The sequence below is a fragment of the Haliaeetus leucocephalus genome, unplaced genomic scaffold (assembly GCF_000737465.1).
Source record: "Haliaeetus leucocephalus isolate CR32 unplaced genomic scaffold, Haliaeetus_leucocephalus-4.0 Scaffold1000, whole genome shotgun sequence".
In the NCBI taxonomy this organism is placed as follows: domain Eukaryota; kingdom Metazoa; phylum Chordata; class Aves; order Accipitriformes; family Accipitridae; genus Haliaeetus; species Haliaeetus leucocephalus.
The window spans coordinates 3,552,914-3,576,250 of record NW_010973436.1 but is presented as its reverse complement, the minus strand read 5'-3'; the positions used below and the strand labels follow the sequence as shown (position 1 = coordinate 3,576,250).

Below are 23,337 nucleotides of genomic sequence, written 5' to 3'. Positions count from 1 at the left end.
GGCAGGATTTACCAGGTGAGCTCAGGGAGCAGCATCCACGGGGATGAGCCAACAGCAGCAGCGCTCTGCATCGCGAAAGCCCCTTTCTTCCTTATTTTCCGGAGGAGATAACCCCGTTTTACAACCGTGCTGCCCACCCTCCGATTTGCACAGTTTTGGCCGCGCAGGAACAAGCATCTCCTATTCACCCCTGGCTCCGGCTGCCGCTCAGTGAAATTCGGGGCCGCCCTCGGCGTGGGGAGGGGAGCGAGCGGCAGCTCCTTCGGCAGGGGTGACTCGCAGCAGCATTACACGCATGATTACCCTTCAGATCAGGGGAACAGGGGCTTAACTGCGTGAGAAACGGCTGTTATTCAGGTAATGGATTTACAGCACTCACTACTAAAGTATCAGACACAGCAATTTTTTACAGCTTTCACGCTGGAATTTATGGCTCAGGGAGGCGATCTCCATACGAGGCAGGGATCATTGCCTTATTTAGTATCCGAGGAGGAAAATTTATGTTTTTGCCAAAGTTTGTTTTGAAAGGTAACCTGCAGGCACGCACACACGTCCCCCGTCCCCACAGCCGCCCGGGCGTGCGTGTTGCGAGGGGCGATGTGTGCCACGCAGCTCCCGGGGACGGGCCCCCCGAGGCGCACACGCGTGTGCTCAAGGACAAAACTGTCGCGTGCACGTCTCACGCTCACACGGGTTTTAGGCCGCGCGTGTGAAGTTAATTTTTCAGCTGAAGGCACCAGGAGCCCCAGAGAACGGGAGACCACCTCCAGTCACCCACCTGGGTGACCAAATACCGACTAAGAGAAAACCTGCTCCTTATTTTACAGCCAACAGGTCTCTACTCTGCTCTCACGGCCCTCCGCCTTTTCCTGCACCACTCTCCCCACACCGACGGGGTACAGGCAGGACCTCCCCCCCAAAACGCGGCCATCTCCGGGGCAGCAGGCACCAGCCCACGAGCCGCACGGACGGACGGGCTCCATCCCCTGAGGGACGTGCACCCCAAAGGACAGGCGCCTGCTTTTTGGGGCAGCGCTCGCACCCCAACTTCAACAGGGATGACCAAGCCTAGCGCAACCCATGTCCTCGGCCAGCCCCGGAGACGAGGGGAGGGTAAATTTGGGTGTTGCCCCCAAACCAAATCCTCAAAGGACCCGGTTCCACGTTGCCTGGCGTAAGGCAGGAGGAAGCGGGGTGTCCCTCCTACCTGCTGCTGCTGGAAGTGCAGGAGCTCCACGGGGCTCATCTCGCCGTTGGTCTCGCCGCTCGCGGCTCCTTCGCGCCCGCCGCCCCCTCCGCCGCCGCCTGCGCCGCCCCCGCCGCCATCGGGCTGGTTGCTGAGGCTGCTGACCCCGTTTTGGCTGGAGGGAGTGGACCGTATCGTCTCCGAGGCAGATTCAACCATCATGACTTGCTAGCAGGACCTGAAGGGGAGGAGGAGAGAGCAGAGGCTGAGAAAAAAAGAGCCTGAAATCCCCGGTTGGCATCCCCATCTCCGCCTGCCCCATGCCCCATCCTCGCCCCGTGCCGGCTCCGATCCCCGCGAGGTCTGGCGGCGAGACGCAGGGATGGGATGTCAAACGCCGGCCAGTTTTAGCTGCGTTCCATTTACTCCAAAAAATAAACGTGCAGCAGCGTGAGCTGCCACGGACAGGCTGCCGGCCCTGTACAGCACCGGGGCAAAGCAAGTGCAACCTGTGTCCCTTAGGAAAACACGACGTTTTCAGCTTTCTCCCAGTCTGATGCAAGACACAAAACCCCAGGACCTGGGCATTTTTCACAGAATCCCCAAATATTTCATTTTCAGACGCTGGAGACAGCAAAGCTGAAGTTTCAGCGAGGCTGCACACCAAGCATGTGGAGCCTGCACCACATATTTCACCGTGAAAATCTCAACAAAGTTGACGCTTTTCCACAAAGCGCTTCACCTCCCAGCGAACCAGCACTTCCCAGCAGGAAAAACCACCCGGCAGAAAGTCTGCCGCCAGGTCGAGGAAGCCCAAAGGTACCGCGGAGCTGGGACACAGCAAAATGAGAGCACGGTGGCACCCCAGAAAACATCACTCAGAAAATCCTCCCTTTCTCACGGATGCCTCCATGCACCCCCCCGTCCTGCTGTACCCCTCGGATGCCCTCGAAGGACCAAGCTGGGCGCTTCGCCCTTCAATGCAGAACACAGGGGCCGCAACACCCGCCGCATTTCCAGCCCCGCGCGAGCCCCCGGCAGCCGCGGTTTGAAGCTCTTGCACTTCATTTCATGCAATTACAGGCTTCCCTCTCGCAAGGCAACAGCGCGACGCTTTGCCTCTGTGGATGGGTTTTATTCCTGTAAACTCGCCCTCCCCATCACCCCGTTACACCCGGGGCACAAGGGCAGAACTGCCCGCACCTCGCCGCTCCTCCCCGGGCCCCGGCTGTGGGGCTCGTGTTAGCAAGCGTGCCCGTGGGCGCTGCAGCAAACCCGGGAGCAGAGTCGTGGGGTGCCAGCAGCCTCAACGAGTTGAGGGAAACCATCCGGCACCGGGAGAGTCACCGGCTGGAAAAGCTGCTTCCACCCCAACGCACGGCCGGCTGCACGAGAGCGAGGTGTTACGTGCATCCCTTATCCCCCCTGGTCTTAAAAGCTATTTAAATTAAGGCAGATGGGCTGGGGGGACACGACTTGCGAGGGGTTACAGGGCTTGGCTTCAAAGCGATGAGCTGAAGAGTCTTTGCTCAATGGGGTTTGATTAGCGGGCAGGTTGTTAGCTGGGAACCTGAGGGTCCCCTTTTCCGGGAGAAACTCCTGGATGTGGGCTGGCACTGGAGGAAACACAACCACGGCATCCAGCACCAAACCAACACAACCACAGTGTCCAGCATCAAACCAACACAACCACGGCATCCAGCATCAAACCCCGCCGCTCCAGCCAGCAACCGCCGAGCCCCCCGGGGCCGCATCCAGCCCTGACGCACGCACAGAGCGATCAGGGGCACGAGAAGCCCCACCAGAGCCGAGGGTCTCTCCCTCCTTCCCAACACACGCTCCGCTCCGTGGAAAAGCAGAGGAAACAGTTTTATCTCATTTGATCCAGCTCCTTCCCCATCGGCGGGTGCCGGAGCGGGTTTGGTGTTTGCCCACTGGCACTCGCAGCCCGTTGGCGAGTTTGAAACAGGAAGGGGATAAAGAAAGAGGGACGGGGAAAAGAAATACTGTTTCTCCCTTTTTTTTCTCTTCCCCCCCCCCGTCTTCCCCCGCCCCCCCAAAAGACAGAAAGACAAACCGCGAACAACATAATTGCTGAAATGTGGCGTGTAATAATAGCTATTCAGAAGCTGATCATTCATATTAAACAGGGTGAAGCAAGCTTCTCATTTGCATGTTTGAGATTATATGCATTTCAAAAGTCATTTCCGCAGGGTATATGACTGACATTAATTCCCATGTGGAGCTGCCGGCTCCCTCCTGCCATCCTGGCGCTACCAAACCCGCGCAGGGTGACACACCGGTGGCTGCGGGAGAGTTCAAGGTTAACGGGATTACGGGGCTTTGATTTTGTTTGAAGTGCAGGAGCCGGGGTGCTGGGGTGAGAGCGTGGCACGGTCGGAGCGGCTTCCCGGGAAAGGATGGGATGCTCGCCTACGGCCACTGCGTTAGGAGCTAAAAAGCTGGAAGAAAGAAAACACCTTTTGCCTCAAAAACTACATTTGCTCCTCCCCCCACAACCAACATCAAACAAGAGCCTACAGAAATATTAAATTATTGCTGTTCCTTTTCTCATCTTCCTTCTGAAATCTGCCGCCTGCTCCACGTTTCGACCAGGCGAGCAGCCCCACAGGGAAAGCCAGGCTCTGCCTGTGTCCGGCAGTCACAAGGCATCACCATGGCCAGAAACTCAGCAGGATTCAAAAAGGGATTTGACTTTTATACGGAGAACAAGAATATCCAGAGTTACAACAGGAAGTATTAAAAAAGGAAAAAAAAAAAAAAAAAAAGTTTTTGGAAAGGATATAAAACTTTCCTGGCTTCGGGGCTTAAATTGAAGCTTAACTATTGGGAATTAGGAGGAAATCGCTTCTGGTGGAAGAGCTGTAACCATGGTCTTGCTCTGTCATCCCTGGCCCCTGCCAGAGGCGGGATGCTGGAGCAGATGAACCGGCACTGGGGTCCAGCCGGGTGATTGCCGCAGCCCAGGACACCAGGCCAGTTGGGTTCCCTCTCCAAGTCTAGTAAAACTCGACTTCCCGTTCGCAAACCCTACTGGGATGCTGGTGTGTCTCGGTTCCCAACACTGCAAGGGAAGTAATAAAAGAAAGTAATAATAATAATGAAAATATTTCCATTCATATAAAAGTTTTACAAAACCTTAAAGAAAAAAAAAATGAAGCCAGCGTCTGCAACATTATAAAGTCGATTTAAATTAGGAACGAGCGCTTTTCGAGCCAGGACTGATCCGGGATGACTGAAGCCGCGTTGGGAAAAGCAAAACCTGGCTGCACGACCGGCTGCGAGTGCTGAAGCACACGTGCATCTCCGCACACAGACGGGAGGGCTCTGAAGCATCCCAGCTCCCGCTTTTCATCTATTTTAGTTCAAACGCATCCAATATTTTAGGGATTCTCCATACACTGGTATCCAGAGGGTCTAATCAGGATCAGACCTTCCCCCAAGCATAAAGGCAGGGACCCTGTCCAGACAGTCATCGCAGAAGATACAACACCCAGATAAAGTAGAAAAAGATGGTTTTACTTAAAAGGGGAGGGGAGGAGACCGCTCTAATGGTGATGAGCAACAGAAGCTGCGCAAATGGATTGCTAATTACCATTTCAGACTCAAAATCACTTCACTGAATAAGCACTCTGCCTTTTTTTTCCCCCTTTTACTTAAAGGGGCACCTTTTGCAGGACAAAGAAAAAGGAAACAGAGAATTATAAATGGAGTAAAGAATCCCCCTGCCTTTAGCAGTACCATATGGCAACGAGAGTATATTAATTACCGTTGCTTTTTAATTAACAATTGCTTCATCTGAGCAGTAACATTTCCTTGACATCCCCTGACTTGCCACTAACCTGTAAAGTGCACGTGCCATGCCAAGTCATCAATTCATTTTTATTGACAGCCCCCCCAAACAGGCACAATACCGGCGTTTTCCAATTAACACCTCCACACTCTCTAATTAGCGCAATTAACAAACTGATGGATGCTCAGAGCTTCCCTGCGAGGGAAGGTGCAGATCAGCCGGCCGGGCTGTCGGACACGGCTCCCACCGCGTGCACGTGTGCCCGACACGCGTGTGCCACGCTTCCCGGGGTCCCGCGGGAGCACCACGCGTGTGCTGTACGGCGCAGCCCGGCATCGCCGCGGAGCCTTTCCGAGCCCCGGCAGAAAGGGGAGGATGAACGTGGAGGCGAGCGAGGCGGCGGACTCAAAGCAAAGATTTGCACCAAAGGACACGGGGTCTTTAGGAGCAAGAATAGGAGATGAAGCATTTACAGAGCGGATTTCTTCCCGAAAGCTCCCGATGAATTTTGGGGCATCCAGACCCACCCAAAACGATGCCGCTTCTCCTCCCGATTCAGCTCCACGGACATGAAAATTTAATAGCGCTTCTCAGCCCCTGGGACCCGCAGAGGGAACAGGTAACAGCCAAGACCACGAGCTCCTAAGCAATTGCCTGAACACCTATTTTAGTCGCTTCTCCTATTTTTAAATATCCTCAATACCATGGTCCTCAGGGGCTCCGTAACTTTGGGCTGTCCTTCACGGGCTATTGGCAGGACCGGGGCCACGTACGGACCCAGCATCACGGGCACCCCCTCCCGCTGCCAGCGGGTCCCTGTCCTCGAGCCCCCGTCCCCATCCCCACGCCGGCGGCAGCGGATGCCCCTTGGCCTTGGCTTCCCCAGATGCAAACCCAAAGAGCATCCCCAGCTCAAAACCACCACCTGGGAGGGATGCGGATGAACAGTGGGAACCACTGGTGGGAAAACGCTCCCCTCCACGTCTCCATGAGCTGAGCAAGTCTCTGATGCCGAACCGCGTTTTCCAAGGGACAGCACGGGTGACACCACGCATTTACGAGCGGCCCGCTACCGTGATGCTCCGGAGGCTTTTTCTGCCCTTCCCGCCACATCCTGACCCCAAAGCGGTTTTCCAGACCCTTCCTCCCAGCTCCAGCCTCGCCAGGACCTGGAGGGGAGCAGGGGGCTGCCCCGTGGCACGGCGAGAGCTCTCCCTCCAGCAGCAGGAGCCAGCCGTGCCGGCAGCCTCTTCCAGATGATGGAGGAGCACGGACCGAGCAAATCCCCCAGAGCCGGCAGAAGTTCTGCAGGATGCTCCTCTGCACGGCTGGGAGGAGACGAGGACCCGGGGAGGCTCGATCCCAGGCACCGGATCTGCTCCGAGCTACGGAAAGTTGAGCAACCTGTTCGTCCGGATCCGGCACCGCCGAGGCTTTAGGAAGTGGCTCGCTAATCTTAAAAGGCTTTGGCTTGAAGAGAAGCAGCAGCCGGGATTGCTCGGAGAGTGGCTTTTTACCCTTTAATTAACACATAAACACATGGAAATGTGGAAAGGGGATTAAAATAAAAGTCTAGGGGAGCTGAAACGAATCTAGAGCATTACTGTAAATTAGAAGAGATTTAAGGAAGCAAGGACTGGCTAAGCCTGGGCACCGCTTTAATGGGATCTCACCTCTGGGCACTTTCATCTCCCACTTTCATCTTGCTCCCAGCAACTTCTTTGGGAAGAACCAACCTCCAGGTGCTCGCCCTCGCCGGCAGGCAGACCTTTACCCCCTCCAGCTCTCCTCGCCTGCCCGCCACGATGCCATCACCGCCCTGGCCACGCTCATGGGCACCGGCGAGCGCCGGGCAGCGGCGAGCATTTGCTGCTCCACAGAAATCAAGCAAGAACGACCACAGCGAGGTTTTTCTCCCCCAAACGTTGGTTCATCTCACTCGAAGAGCCGGGAGCGCACCTGGAAGCGCGAGCAGCACCGACGGGCGAAGCCCCCGGGACCGTGCCGTGCCGGTCAGCAGGACACGGGCACTATTCCCGCTTGGGTCCCGGCGAGCCCACCCGCCTTCTCCGAAACATGCCTCCCTCGGAGCACCCTTTGCTCTCCGGAGCTCGCACCCACGCAGCAACGAGGACGCTCCGACCGTAGCCAACCCCACGGGAGATCCTCCGCTGGGTGTCCATCCCAGCGAGCCATCCCGCACCGGGACGCGGAGCATCCCTGGAGATGCCGATGGCTGGTTGGCACGTCTTCCATTCCCTGCCAAGCTTCAAGGAAAATAAAATCCCTTCCGACGCGGATGTGGGCTGGCCGGACACGGGCCGGGCCGGTGCCGGGCACGTGCCGGGCACCCGGGCTGCTGCTCCATCCTGTGCTTCCCTCGTTGCGCTCTTGAAAAGATTAAAAAAAAAAAAAAAAAAAAGAAAAAAAAAAAAAAGAGCCCCACTCCATCTCATTAAGAAAGTAAACACAAGAGCCGTCTAAGTGTCTAATTAAGCTTCTAATTAGTCCCTGCTTGTTACTAATGCAAATTAGATTACACCGCTTAACTACAGCATGTCCACAACACCCTTGTTAATTGCGGCCTTTTGAAATTAAATTACTCCCTAATTAGCATATCAAAGCCATTGATTCGGAGCCAGGAAAGATGAGGGCAGGAGGAAGCCGAACGCCAAGTTTTGTTAATCAGGGACGTCTAATTAAATAGTGACGTGGTGCACAGGGGCTCCCACCTCGCTGCTCGGGAGCTGCATGTGTGGGCCCAGGGGGACCCCAAGTGGGGCAGCACCCTTGGTGGGTGCCAGCTGGGTGGGTGCTGGTGGTCTGCACCCAGCACGGTTCACCGCTGCCGCGCCGGAGCATCCCCCCAGGTCGGGGTGCAGGTGCGGTACCCGCATCCCGGCGGATGCTCTCTGCAGCCAGCGGGGCTGGGGGGGCAAAGCCCGAGCTCCGGGAAGCCTCCGTGGAGCTCCGGCTGCCATCGCCGTGCCAGGATCCAGCCCTGGCAGCAGGGAGGAAGGTTAAAGCAGACTCCAATTTCTCATCCCCCTAAAAAACTTGCTTTCCTTCTGCCCAACGTGTTCTAAATGGGAATTCAAAGGAAAAACATCCCAAAGCACAGACACAGCCCTGCAGCCCCCTGCGCCCATGGGGGCAGGGTCTCCGCTCCTCGCCCAGAGCACCCCCAAAATCCTTGACAACCCACACGGGACCAGAAGAGGCACCCAAGCGAGGACAGGCAAGGCTGGAAACGGGCAACGGCATCTCTCACCTCTAGGACCCCAAATCCAGCGTGGCACCAAAACCCCTCGCCGTGACGGGACAGCACATGGCACGGGGCGGGATGCCCAAACTGGCGGCCCTGGCACCGAATCCCCCTCACCCAGGGCACCGGACCCACGGAGAAAACACCCCCACATCCCATCTCCCATCCCAGCACCCCACGGGCATCGACAAGTGCGCGGCGCAGATCCGTTCTTCGGAGAAAATAAACCCACCTCCCCAGCCCCGAGCGGGGACGCCCTCGGCACTCACTCCAGTTAGAGCCAATCTCCCCCAAAACCTCCAGCCCCAAATTCACGACGGGACATAAATAACAGAGACGCCAGGGAAGAGTCTGGATCTAAAAGTAACCAGGTAGATTCACTCCAAGGAGAGTAAAAATGAAACGAACACCTAATTTTTAAGTTATCTGAATAACTTCCTGAATGACCCAGTTCTTTAAATTTCGTAACTTTTCCTCTCTCTCTTTTTTTTTTTTTGTTTAAAGAGGTGGGAAGGGAAAAAAATAAAGGGACGAAGATTGGAAAAGTTTAATAGAGGGAGAAAAAGTCTATTAAAAAAAAAACCATGCAGGCAGCCTGTCTCGGGGGAAGAGTTGAAATATTAAAGAAAGGAAAACCGCTTCTCCGGCTGCCGAGACAGAGGAGGAGAATAGAGTGGCTTTAAGAGAAGGAGCTGTGCACTTTTAATTGAAAAGAGGGAGATTCAAATGAAATATCCAATATCCCCCATTAAAGAAAGGAAGAAAGACGGACCCTGGCCGCTTTGCTACGCCGAGAAATTGCTAAAGCCCCAACTTTCTTTCTCTCCCCCTGCCTCGGAAGTTATAGGAAAGAGGGATGAGAGAAAGGGAAAAAAAAGGGTCTTTCATACAAGAGGAACTCAAGGGAATGGGGGAGGAGGGTGGGAAAAGAGACCAAGTTTTATTCATTTATTTTATTTTATGAGATGAGTAAAAATAATATATATTAAAAAAAAGGCAGAGTTTTATAATGTCACAGTGTTTGGAAGCAGCAGCAGAAGGGAGAAGAGAGGGGGGAAAGCAACTAAGAACAGAAGGGCCAGCTCCAACCACCCGCCGTACAAGCCTCTCTCCCAACGAGATTCAATTAATTGATAACAAGAGGCATCAAATTAATTTTTCAAGGATGTTAGATTTTGATGAAGGAAAAAATCTCTCTGATTTTAATCGGGGCGGCGTTTAAAAGGCATAAATGAATATCCCTTTCTAATCATCTGAGGCGCTGAGGAAGCACCAAGCGGTTAACGTGAAAATTCAAATCGTTTAATTAGGGGGGGCCGAGGGGAGGTGGCCGTGGTGGGGGAAGGGGACTTGGGTTTTTCTTTTTAAAGAGCTTTATGAAGAAATTATTTTTAAAATTATTTCTTTCAAGCATCTTTGCTCTCCCCCCCGCCCCGAAACGCACACACACTTGTAAAAACATCTCAGAGGTTTTTCTTTTGAATAGAGACCATTCCCATCACAATCTAATTAACAAAAATGATAATGAATAGGGTGGGGAAAAAAATTCATAGGGAACAAAAAAAAATACTCCAAACTCCCAGGAAAAAAAAAAAACACCAGGAGGAAGAACGTGTGATTTCCCAACATGTACAGCTCGCTGTCAAGAGCCGCTCTGCACTTCCACATGGGACGGGGTTTTTAAGATACGGGGGATTTTCAGCACAAACACCCCCTCCCTCAAAATCCTATTAAAATAATTAAAAGCACCTCCCATCGCTGGTGCGGCATGGGATGCATCTGCAGCCAAAGCAGAACCCGAGTCCAAAGGCAGCGGCTGCAGGGACCGGCACGGCAGCGTGGACCGTGGTGCGCGCCGGCACACGCGCGCTCGTGCACGTGGACACACGCGCTCGTGCACGTGTGCACGCTCACGGCCCGCGCCCATCGCACCCGCAGCCCCGGCGAGGCTCTCCGGCATCGCTCCGCCGCCCAGCGCCAGCAGCCGGGTCCATCCCCGCCAGCTGCCGGGACACGGCCGGCATCGCACCGACATTTTGGAAGGCTCCTCCGGCATCTCCTTGTAAATCCCGACTCGCGTTTAAACCTCTGCCCACGTGCCCAGCGCCCGCGATTATTTTTTTACCCCGTCGGCAACGCAGGCGACCCGTGGTGCGCATCTCACCCGGCCTTTCCGCTCCAGCATCCCACCAGCAAGCAGAGCCCCGAGCCCACCTGGGACACGCGCAACACGCCTTGCACGCGCAAAATCACCTCCAGCCCTTTTGCACGCGGACAGCCCGACCGCGGTCCCGCGCTCGCGGGCGTCCCCGTCGAGGCACCTGCCTACCGCAGGCTGGGGCACCCGAGGAAGAGGAGGGCTCTTCCTCTCGGATAGAGCCATAAAGGGCATCGCGAGGAAGAGGAGGGCCACAGGGAAGCGTCCTGACGTGCTCTAGAGAAAGGTGCCTGCTGCCCCGCGGCACCAGCACCCGGCAGCCCTGGGAACGGTAAAGGCAGCGCCGGGGCGGAGGAAGGCTCCCAGCAAGGGGGTGTGTAAGAGGAAGCTCTTAAATAAAAAATCAAAATCACGCTGCAGGAGCTCCCCCCCGCCCCATCCCTTCGAGGGAGGCTGCAAAGGGTGAGGGCAGAACTGGAGAGGAAGAAAATGACCCGGAGCAGGTGAGAGACAAACCGGACCATGACGAGGAGTGATGGCAGGGCCATCGGCGTGAGGGACCCGGCGCTGGGACGCAAGTTCCCGTGTCAGACCCCGAGCGAAATTTTTCAGCTGAGTTCGCGTGAAGTCAGACTGGAGGTTGCTAAAAGTCTCTTCTGGCCTTCAAATAATCCAGAGGGGAGGAATAAAAAGTCACGGTGCCTACTGAACAGGAGGGAGGAACTCAGATGCCGCAAGTTTTCCCAGAGTCCGTCATGTTTGTGCAAAAATTCATCCAGAAAACGCTCTATTTAATGCGCTCCCTGCTGCACATTGATGCTTTCCACTGCAAATCCCATTTCTATGCAGGAAGAGGCCTGGTTTCCATCCAGAAATTATGCTGCTCACGAGGAGGGAGAAGAAAAAAGGCAGTGGGGGGGAGAACTATCCTTGGGCATTTTCAAACTCCTGGTCTGAAGTCCATTTTTTTGCATCCAAATCAGAGGCAAGCATGACCCGAGGCCGGCTCCATCTCGCAGCCACCGCCAGAGCCGGTCTCGGCACTTTCAAACAACCTTCCTGATTTTATTTCTGCACAGCTCGGCTCCATCTCGCACAGATTCAACATCTCCTGGTTTCCCCGGGCACCCGGCACCCCCGCAGCAGCCTCGGCACCCGCACGGAGCAAATGGCAGCCCCGAAGACAAACACGGCTCCCGACAGCCCTGACATCTCTGCTTAGAGCAGCGACTGGAATAACCCGAGCGATTTTCTCCAGCGCTTTCTTAAAAGCTGGGAAGCGGCATGCTCAGCAAAGAGGCTGGGCTGTCCCGGGGTCTTGCACTGGGAATGGTGATGGGTGGCTGCGAGGCCACACCACCCGCAGAGGGGATCGGGAAGGTGCATTTAACATTTTGGGTGCTTGAGAAGAGAGCAAGGCTCAGCGGAGAGGCACGGAGCATCCCTCCAGCCGGGGGAAGTGTTACCCCATGCCAAAGCCAAAAGATTGCCAGGGTCCCCCGTGCTCCTTCTCCCTGTGACCTGGATGAGCCACATTCAGCCGCCACGTCCTCTTCCCGGGGAGAGCATCCCCCTCCAGCACCCTTCGCCAGGGAGTCCAGGAGGGCGACGGTTCACCCAGCGCACCCACAGCTGCGGATGCAGCAAGAGCTTTTCCCCTCCGTTCCCGGCAGGATGGCAACGCACCTCCGCGGTTTCAGCATCCCTCTGGACCGCTGCCAGGCCGGCAACACGGGAACGTGATCTGGTCCCACAGCATCACTTCGGTGTCACCCGCGGCATTCCCAGGTCATGCCGATCCATCCAGGCTCCCGAGCCCTGTGCATCCCCAGAGCTCAGCCCTTACCAGACGGCACACTGGGACACAGCATCTTCCCAGATCCGGGCAGCACATCCCCGCTTTATGGATAGGGACAGAGCTACGGAAGGATGAAGTGAATCGAGGTGATCTGCACCTCCCGAATCCCTGCTCGTCCCTGGCAGTAGGCATTGCTTCCTCCGGAGAACAGCGAGATCCCCAAACAAGCACAGCTTCAGGGTGCAATGACACCCAAGAGCAGCACGCAGGTGGCTGCTGATGCTCCGGGCCACAAGCAGCCGTGCTGCAGTAGCCAAGGAAGCCACCGGCACCTTCCCGCTGACATGGGAGACAGCACCATGCAAATCTGGGGAATTATTACCATTAAGGTGGTGTTAAGATACAGCCTCACTGCAAAGCACGCTTGGAAAATTGTGTGTTTTTTCCTCCCTCCACCCCTCTTAAAAATAATCCTCATTCTTTAAAATATTAGTTTATGATTCACCAGTTGCAAGCTGTAACGCCCCGCACCTCGCCCAGGCCAGCAGCTCCCGGCTGCCAAGTCCCAGGGACCCTACGAGCACCCGTGGGTGCCGGGGCAGAAAGGGGCTCGAGGTACCCAGTGCCCGGCTGGCTCCCGACGTGGCCCCCTGCCCGGGGAGGACTCACTGGTGGGAACCTCAGCAAGGCACCCCAGCAGCAGCAACCTGCTTTCTTTAGTGGGGAAGAACCCAGAAACCCCCAGCCCAGGGCACGGCGGAGCTGCGGGCTCTCGCGTGGGGTCTCAAGTGAGGGTGCCCACGTGGGAAGCTTTGGCACGAGCCCCACCGCAGCTGCGCCACGGCTCCGGACTCCCCGCCAGCACCATTCCTCTGCAATCAGGTCACAACATCTTTCCGCATCTCCCGCTGAGACAGGGCCACAGATAACCCTCTCCCCGCTGTCCCCAAAGCGCATCTCCCCAGGCGGGAAGCAAGCGCTCCGTGATCACCGGCTGTAGGACACGGAGCCACCGGCTCCGTCACCGGCCACCCCAGGCAGGGCACTAACCCAGGGGACGTCCCCCTTCCTCCCCGGACCGAAAATCATCCCATTGCGGTGAGGGAAGGCAACGACACCAGGATATAGCATCGGGCAAGACACGAAGTGGATAAAGTCCAGGTCACCGACTCCCCCAGGGACCCGACCCAGCTCCCTGTCTTGTCCACGAGCCCTCGGTACCTGCCCACGCCGGCAGCCCCGGCCCCGCACCCCCGGCCAGCCCCAACGCAGACCACGGCTCCTGCCCGCTGCCAGGAATTTTAAAACACCAATTATTATTTTAAACCTCCGGCTAAAACCAGCGACTCGCTGCTTGTTCTCAGCCCCAGGGCAATTCCCAGAGCATTCGTATCTGCAACAGCGAGGACCAGCGGAGATCTCCGCTGCGGTTGGCAAGGACCAATCCTGCAATGAAAGGAGATGCACGTCCCCTCTGAGGGCAGAGGGCAGGGGTCTGTCCCTCCGTCCCTCTCCCAGGCAGACGGGCACCGCCGCCGTCTCCTCCCGCAGCAGCCCAAACCTACAGCTGGAAATTCAGCGGCGCTGACGCTCCCCACTGCGGCATCCACTGCTCCGGGATGGCAGGGACACAACTGACCAGATGGCACCGACCTTCCCCAAAGCCAGCATCAATCCCCAAACGAGCCCCCTCGCCTCTTCAACTTCATCTCATTGCATTTCTAAATGGACTGGCCTTTTCATCAGAGAGTATTTTAAAACCACCAGCTCTATAACCCAGGGGGAAATCGCTCCAGCACTGCTTTTGCCCAGCCGCAAGGCCAGCGATGCCAGTATCGGCACTGGTGCAATACGTGCGTGGTGCGGGAACAAGGTGGCATTTGATCTGCAGATGGGGCTGCTCCGACAGCCCCAAAGTTTGACCCAGATTCAGAGCCGTGGCTCCACTTCCCAGGGAAAATGACATTTGTTCAAGGCTCGAGCCCGCCAGCATCAAGGGAAAGACTTCAAGGGATTTTGAAACAGGCCCTAAAAGTACACTCCGCCACGCTAGGTATAAATAAAATCCTGGTTTAAAAGGGGAAGCATGACTAACCCAAATAGAGCTGTGGTGAGCAGGGAACGACCCCGACCTGCCCGCCGCATTCGGTGAGCCCCGAGCATCCTTCAGGGCAGGCAGAGACGCATTAAGAGAAGACGGGCTGGTCCCTGCAGCACCGAACGTCACTGCCTGGGCGAGCAGAGGAGCTGGGGAAACTCAGACCCAAATTTCAGCACAAATCTTCTGCCTATCGCTACGGCAAAAGAAGGATGAAATGAACCTCGTGTCGTGCCACAGGAGCAGAGCTCGGCCAGAAATCCCTTACTGGGGTTTCTCTGGCACTCTCTGCACCTCCACCCCTCACTGGGATGGATTTTAGGACATTTTCCTTTTCTTGTTTCTCTTGAAAGCACATTGACTGGGCATCTCCCCTTTCCAACATGCACAACAAACCCCAGATTTGGGGAGATTTCCCCAAGACTGCATAGATGCCTCCGCAGGCTGGACAAGCTCCCGAGGGGCACTCGGGGGCTGGCACTCGCTCGCCCACCCTGCACACAGCAGCGATGCCCTGATGCCCCCATGTCCCTGCCCCGGCCAGAAACCCTGCACAGAGGGACCAGAAAGTGAGAAAAAGCACATCAAGGTCCCCCTACACCCGGTACGTGTCAGGAACCTTTTCTATCACCGCTTGCGATCCCCCCAACCCTCCCGAGCAATCCCGCGGGACTCCGTCAGCCGGGTGCAACGTGGAAAAACACGGCCCGAACCCCCCGTTGATGTAACGCAGGATCTGCCAGAGTTTTGCAGACCCTCGCGAAGCCAGCGCTTGATCTTGATCCCTTCCCAGGAGGTGACCGAACCCAGCTCCGAGGACAGAGGGGACCCTGCGCCCCAAGCCCCGGCACCCCCCCACGCAGGCAGCTTCGGAGCCTTTCCCAGGGCACTTCGCTCCGCGTGCTTTCAGTGGTTTCACCCCCATCCATCGGGGTCTGCTGCGGAAACCGGTACAGCTCTGACCCCACTCAGGTTTGCAGGGGTGCAGGATCCGGCCCCGTGCACCCCAGCCTGCCCGTTCTTCTCCTTCGCCTGCTTCTTGCCTCGCACCTGCACGCAGGAGCAACGGCTCCGCTGTCGAACCCAGACCCTCCTGCAAGCAGCCCCCGACAAACCCACCACCCCCAGTGCCACGACGGGTCGGAGGGAGCACGGCACGAGTGCCCTGGACTGCGGGTGCCAAGAGGCTGAGACAAATTGGGAGCGATGGGACCCACAGCAGCACCCTCCTCCTCCTTCCCTCAGCCCCACATTTATCCGCATAGTGGGGGACAAGCGCCCCTTTTGTTTTCCAAATGAGAAATCACGTCGATTTTGAGGTTTTAATTTATGAACGACGAACATCCGTGCCAGGTGGAGCAGTCGCAGCCTGGCTCCCCAAACCCCACTCCTGGCAGAGCCGAAGCCGAGCGCGGGGCATGGCAGCGCGAGCAGGAGATGGGGAGGGGGAGACCCTCCCCTGCCCATAAACCAAACCACATCCCGCAGGGACCCCGCTGCAGAAATGCAGAATAAAAATGCCACCGCTCTGGTCGGGAAGGGACTTCACTGCAGGGAAAGCAGGTTGGGAGTAAAAGGGGAAAGCATAAATACTTTGGAAACAACCCCAGAGAAGGGCAAAGCTGGAGATGTCGTTTTACCCCCACCCGAATCTATCTCGGCAAAATAAGGTTTTTTTGCAGCTAGGCCCGGCACAACACGTTTTCAAAATCCACCTTTCCTGCCACAAAAGTTATGGGACACTTCCCCCCCCCCGGTTTTATTTTCTCTCCTTCTTCTGTTTTTTAATAAGCCCAATGATACCACATTTGTATTCCAGATCCAAGTTACCCCGTGCTCCAGGGAATTTCCCTCCCTCCGTCAGGTCTAGCTGCATCCAGGAGGGATCGGCCGGGTGGGCTTTAGACTCTGGAGGAAGGACCCAGCCCGCTGGGTGATGGCCACCCGCTGGGAAACCTTCTTGGTGGCAAAAAGCATCTCACTGCCTCCTCCTGGTTGGAAGCCGGGACAGGGATGCGGGGCCACAAGATGCTCAGCAGAGCTGGCCCCTTGCTGGATGTGTGGAGCTTCACTGGGAGAAGGGGGGAGATGCCCAAGAAAAAAAGAAAAAAAAAAAAATCACAGGTCATTAAAGGGCATTTTGGTTTTGTTCAAGGGACCGAGATCCCACGCTGCTTCCACACTGTGCTTAGGAATGGCGAGTTTTGGGGTGCGCTTCTCCAGCCGGAGCAGCTCGAAAGCCAGCGCAGCCCCCGCAAAAGGGCTCCCGGTGCCGCGCAGCTCCATGGCAAGGTGGCTGCCAGGACACAGCCCAAGAAGCGTCCCCCAGAAGGGACACGGCACCGTATGGGAAGCCCCAGGCCATGGGAGAGAGTTTCTCCCTCCCCAGTACAAGGTCTCTGCCCACCACTCCTGCCCAAAGCCTGGTCCAGTTCAGCCAAAAACTCCCGACACTCAACAAGAAACTTATCTCTGTCAGTTATGCCTTGCCTGAGGTTGTCCTCTCAGCCCAGGGTGGCTCCTCCGACACCCTCGTGACCACCCTGAGCCCCAAACAGCCCCAGGGCCTTTTGCACCTCTCCCCCTGCCCCGGGAGGCAGCGAGACGTCCCCTGCCATCCCGGCCAGGCGTTTCCATCCCCTGGGAGCTGCGGACGAAGCCATCGGGCAAGCCGGGAGCCGAGGCACCCCCGAAGCTCCACGTCCCAGTGGGGTTTGGGGACAGTCCCGCAGCTGGGAGCATCCTCCCAGTAGCCCCCAGAACAGCGCGGCCAAAGGAAAATCACCCACGGCAGAGACCCCACGCTGCCGCGGCCAACCCAACCGACGTGCCGTGATCCCGGCACGTGACGGGTGACGCCCAACCGAGCCGTGAGCCCAACGTGAGCTCCAGCACACGAGCGAGCCACCCCCGGGCCAAGAAAACACCGGCAGAAAGTCACTGGGCAAACCCGTTCCCACTAACGGGCCGCAAGGGACAACTTGCAGGCAGGGAACCAAAGCCGAGGGGCCACCATCCTTCACTCACGAGCACAAGTTCTGGCCTTATATTTTGCATTAAGCGACCTACCTCGAGCCTTCCTCCACTGTCCCTCTTTCCTAAGGTTGAAAATGTCTTTTACCAAGCCCACGACAGCTTCTCCTAAGTCAACCCCTTCCAGATCTCGCTACAGGCGACCAAATAAAGAACAGTCCCCGGCTCGCAGATTCACAATCAGCAGGCAAAAAGAAAATCACTCACCTAAAATCTACAGTTTGTGGAATAAACCAAGACTCGGAGGAAGCAAGTGAACGGCCAGAGGGTTTGGGCTCAGGGCTTTGATGGCTCCTGGCCCCCGAGGTGGCTCGGCAGCGCGATGCTCAGCTAGTCCTGCCCAAGCGCTCGCTGCCCCGGATGGCATCGCTGGTGTTTTATGCCTTTATTAGCCACGGCACAGTTAAATCCCACTAGATAAACCCAGCTCCGCCAGAGACCTGGCAAAGGTGTGTTGAAATAAGTCGTTTCAACACCGCCCGCTCTGGGCGAGCGGCTCATCCCGGCCGATGCCGGTTGCGGCCCCGTGGTTGTTTAAACGGGAGCATCGGTGCCTGAGCAAAACCCGCTCCGGGGCCAGCATCTCCCCAAGCCTCGGGAGCTGCCGCACAGCCCGCACAACGCACACAGAGCACGCACCCATCACATGAGGGTCTTCCTTCTCCTCCCTGGGGGGCTGTAGCTCCCCTGCTCCCCACCAGCCCCACGGCCCAGCTGGGACCAGTCTGGCATTTCCCAGCCCCATCCACGGTTTCCCGGCTGGCCGGTGCCAGCTCCCCACCGAAGCCGGTCACGTGGAGGTGGTTTGCCATGAGGCAGAATAAACAGTTTCCAAATCACCTCCAAATCAGGGCCCTCCACGGGATTTTTTTTCCTCCTCTAGTACCTTAAAAAGGAATATTTTATTTTTTTTGCACCTTTCCTTGGCTTTGAAAGTAATCTTCCCCAAAAAAGTTTTATTATCGCACCTTTGACTCCCGATAAACACACCCAGGAGCCCCCAGCAGAGCTGGGACCAGGTGAATTTTCCTCCCGCAGCCACCCTCCACTCCTTATTTTGCTAAAAAAGCAGCACGTTTTTGCTGCTCATCTAGATCCGGGGACAGCGGCGCAGGAGAAGGCTTTCCACCAGAACGCACCGCAAAACACTTTTTGCCAACTTGCCAGGGCACAAGAACCAGGCGGCAAGTGTCGCCTGGGGCCAGCAAACGCCAACACCAGCTCGCTTTACTCAAGCTAACTGCTCTGCAGAGCAGATTACAAATACAGGCTTTTTTTTTTTCCCTTTAAAAAAAAAAAAAAAAGAAAAAAAAAAAGAGAGAGAGGATCCCAACTCCCTGTGCCAAGTGCTTCGTGCACGCAGGGCTCGTCTGCCTGGGTATCCAGGTACCGTTACAGCCAGCCCCGTGCCCACGTCTGTGCTGCCGGCACAAGGCATCGTAATCCCTTAATGACTTCCCTCCAGCTCCATCCCCAGATCTAATCTCTCCTCCAGCAGGATCTTTATAAAATAAAACGTGGCGGACGGACGGGTTGCATTTTCCTCCGCAGCATCGCGCTGCCGACCTCTGAAGGGAGCAGCTCTCCTTCTCTGCTGCTTCTGCCTCTTAATTCTTCCCTTTCCCCGATGCCGCTCCACTTGCAAACACGTTTTTGTCACGGGCAGTCTCGTTACCAGCAACATGTTTTATCAGAGACTTGCCTATGTGATTGCCAAAAGGGGTTTCAATTAGGAAAAGTTCAGAAAAAAACAACTCTTGAGCAGTGTCTTCGCTGTATTTTATACAGCAAACACTTGCAGCGGGGGGGGGGGGGGGAATTTAGGAATTTTTTCAAGCTGTGCCCAGCCCCATCTTGATCTACAAGTTATATTTGACTTTAAAAGGTGCAGCACAGCGAGCAGGGGGAGGGGGAAGGTTTTGCAAGATGATAAAATGGGTGCGAGTCCTTCCCCATGCCGCTCTCCCATCAGCTGGCAGAGGAGTGAGCTTTACCGGCCAAAGCCCTGCGGCTGCTCGGAGGGGCGAGCAGGGCCAGCCCGACGGGGTCGAAAGCCGGACGGCAACTCACTGCACAACTGATGTCACGGCCCCTGGGTGTCATTTCAAGCGAGCAGCTACCCCTGTGTTTCTCTCAGGTGCACCGGGGGTCCCCAGAAGCGGCACACAGAGGATTTTTACATCTTCCGAGGCAAACACATGGGTTTCCAAGCTCCGAGTGCATTTGCAGTTTCATTTCCCACCTTTTTCCCCCCCTCTCCCGCTAGCACAGAGCTCATCCCTCTGTGGGGAGGATGCCCACGGCGCATCCCTCCCAGGGCAGGACGGACGCCCCCCCCCAAGCCGGGTTTGCGAGGTGCCCCCCCCCCCCCCGTAACCCCCACGGCCGCGCCGGAGGAGCTGGAAATCAAAGAGGACGGGACAGGAAATTTCAAGTTTCCACTTCCAGAAGTGGCAGGTGACACCGAGGCGACGGCAGGGTCATTTCGGGAGCCCCGGTGCAGAGCAGAGGATAAACCCGGGACGGCCCCCGCTGAGGAGGTGGGACCCCCCCACACACAGCCGGGGAGATGCCGGGGTGCGAACAACGGGGAACATCCCCACGAGACCTCCACAAACCACCTGCCAGCCACAACCCGCGGGCTCTCCCGTGCTTCAAAACCACCGCGGGGAAGGGGGACGAAGGCGGAAAACCACCCCGGCTCTCCCTTCCATAAAGAAGAGAATTCTCCTAAATACTTCGGGCCACCAAACCCCGCTCCGCAGTGGGAAAAGCGACGCAAGGAGCCATAAACGTGTATTACTTTTAAAGGAGCAAAAGAAAAGCCGGGGAGCTCTGGGCTCTCCCGCCTTTCTCCGGTTGGAAGAATGAGCCCCATCCCTGGCTGGGGGCACGGCTCGCCCCCCACTTTGCTTCTACAAAAGCAAACCCAGCACCGCACCTCTCCTCCTCCGGCCTCGCTCCCCCCTTCCACCCTCCCTGCGGGACCAACAAGAAAAGAGGAAAGGGGGGGGGAGGAAAAAAAAAAAAATAAAAGAAGAGAAAAACCTGAAAGCCAGAGCCTTGCCACCCCCCTTTCCCCCAGCCCCACAGCGAGACACAAACATCAGCAGACTCAAAGCATCCCCCTCTCCAGCGGCAGAAAAGAAAAGCTCCCGGGCTCTCCGGGCAGCAACTTCACAACTGAGTGCACTCGCATTCCTGCCGGGTTATTAGGAGAGAAAGGGCGAGGGCCCGGAGTAGATATTTTAGTGTCACTTGATTTTATACATTGCACAGATTTTTTTTTTTTATTTATTTCTTTTTCAACGCGCCCTGCTCTTCCCTTTCCAAAAGGAGATGTAAAACGTACAGTCACCCGTCTTTCAGGGAAGCAACCGGGGCTGGATACAGCATTTACAGATATTTTTTATATTTTTTTTTCAGGTCTGAGTATCAGCCCCCTCCCCGCCTCCCCCCAGCAGCAACTTTAATCCGTTTTATTTCATTTCGCTCTGTTTGCTCAGCCTTCTGCCCCCCCCCGCCCCAGCACGCCGAGTCCCAACCCTCCCCTCGCCCCGGCGTTCTCCATCGCCGCCTCCTTCCCCAAACCGGCGAGCGGGGGGCACCCATCACTCCCCCCGACCCCGCTGGGCGACGCATCCCCGGGGTGCGCAAGTTAAGGAGCTGGGGGGATTTTCCAAGGCCAATCCCGTTCTCCCGCACTTTCTCCCTCCCAACCGAGTCCAACTTCGCGCGGCGCGACGGGGCCGGTTTCTCGCAGCGGTTTGGCTTTATCACGGGAGCGATGCTCGGAGCGGCGGCATCTCCATCCCCACGCCAAACACCCCAGCAAAAGGAGCTTGGGATGGGGTGGGGGGAACCCCACAACAAAAAAAACAACCCTCAAGAACTAGTAAATTAAAATGAAAAAAAAAGAAAACCAAACAGGTAGCATCTCAAAACAAGGGCTCCTGACCATTATTGGAAGCGGAGGGAGCGGGAGGGCTCGGGAAAGCTCTTCCCCGCCTCGCCCCCAGCCCCGGCACCACAAAGGGCAGAAGAAAAGGCAGGAGCAGGAGCCACCGAGGGCTTTGCAGCCCTGACAAAAGCTCCCCAGCTTGGCACTGGAAATTTTGTCCCTTCTCCCCCATGTATCCCCCCCTTCCCAGTTTGATTTAAGCAACCTGGAAGGGGGGGGGGGGGGCGGAAGACAAAAAACAAAACAAAAAAAAAAGGAAAGAAAAAGGGGGGGAATGGGGTAATTTTTCCAAATCTGATTATTTTCTCTGTCCACCCACCCCTGGGGGCTTGTTGGATTTTTTTTTTTATGGACTTTAAGGTGGGGTGGAAATTTAAAAAAATAAACAATAATAAATTAAGAGTTAGATTTCACAAGAGCCCGAGACTTCGCTACATTTAATTGAGAATATGGGGAGGCATGAAAGGGAACACGTCCACGCAAACACAGAAGGACCAGGGTCACACCGCCTGTACAAGACACATGTTGGGTTGATTTAACATCAAATGCCTGTTCTCCAGCATAACACATTTCTCGTGTAAATTTTTAACACACAAGAAGAAATTTGTAAAAGTAAATCCTACCTCTGGTTTAGGTTAAAAACAACCCAAGCTTTTAATACAGAAACTAATAACATTTTTATTGTATGCCCCACAGCTTTACAATGCTTGCGGAAAAGTGAGGTCTTAATCCGATGCTAACTTGGTTCTGAGTGTGGTAAAAGGCAAATCTCTGGGTATCGCGGTCTCCCAGCAAGACCGATGGGGATGGAAGAGCTGCCTGAAGCCGACGAGCGATCCCGGGGAGGAATTCAGACACAAATTCCTCTAGGACTATATTAAGAAGAGCAAAAGAAAAAAAAAAAATCCCAGCGCAAGTTTTCAAAGCAGGCAGTTCCCGACCACTACTCCGAGCAAAGTGGAGTTTGCAGATGCCTGTGAATTATTCCTGTTTTCCCCCCCCACATTTTTCATTTGTATTAAAAAGTGCACAGGAGGGGAGAGAGGGAAAGAGACAGCCCTTTGCTTATTTTTTTTTTAAAAGGGGAAAGAAAAAAAGAAAAAGAATCACTCCCAAATGGAAAAAGAAAAACCAATTACACTCCACTTGTTCTCTCCTATACACACCTTCAAAACGCGCCTGCCAACTCAAAACAGATTTCCTACCACCAAAAGAAATATTCAGAGCAATCTGCTGCTAACACAGCACTTTCTGAAGTGCCTTTCTTTTTTAGCGGGAGAGAGGGGGAGAGGGGAGAAGAGACAGAGGCGCGTTTGTTTATCACGCAGACGAGGAAGAGGGATCAGGGAAGAATAGAAATATCTGAACTTTGCCAGCGCCGGGGCTGGGAGAGCATCTCGCAACGAAGGCGGACACCGGGGTGGGAACGGGATGAAAGAGGCTGATCCGGGGCTCCCAGCGACCCACCGCCAGCTTCGTTAAACAATATTTGCCCGGGAATTTCTGAACTCCCAGAAGACAACAGCTCCGTAATAAAAACTCTTTCCAAACACATTATTATTGCTGATATTATTAGTAGCCGCTGCCGGCAGGGTCCCAGCCAGCCCGCCGAGACCTCCCGCAGGCAGCGGGCATCGCGTGGAGGTTATAAAGACCCCCCCAAACCCTTGGAAAAAAAACCCACCCCAACCTCGCTCCCCTTTCGAACAAAGACACACCAAAGCCTCTCAAACTTTGCAACCGGGTGAAACGCAGGCACGGGCGAAAACGCGGGGCAGGGCTTCGCTTCGCAGCCGGCTGCCGTAACCACCGCCTTCCCCCCCTCCTCCGGAATCCAAACCTGCGGAAATTTCTCGGGAATATTCTCCAGCTCCATCCGAAGCCGTGCATTTGTCCTCCTCTCCCCTCACCTTGCAGTTTGGGTTATTATTTTAGACACCGCGAAGGATTTCCCAGGGCGCTTGCTGGAGCGACGGCCGGTCTGGCTGCAGGTTGACGGGGACGGCGGCGGTTGCTTCTCCCAC

General features: G+C 55.8%; 1 protein-coding gene across 5 annotated transcripts in view; it reads right to left on the bottom strand.

The window, feature by feature from the left end:
* FOXP4 (forkhead box P4) overlaps window positions 1-1,414 on the bottom strand; it is a 38,496-nt gene extending 37,082 nt beyond the window's left edge. For 4 of the 5 annotated variants that reach the window (XM_010584708.1, XM_010584709.1, XM_010584707.1 and 1 more), the window contains exon 1: window positions 1,208-1,408. In XM_010584708.1, coding sequence (XP_010583010.1) covers window positions 1,208-1,408 — 201 coding nt within the window. Of the gene's footprint in view, window positions 1-1,207 lie in introns of all 5 variants that reach the window. The other variant, XM_010584706.1, reaches the window with a different exon arrangement.
* Window positions 1,415-23,337: the final 21,923 nt, after the last annotated feature.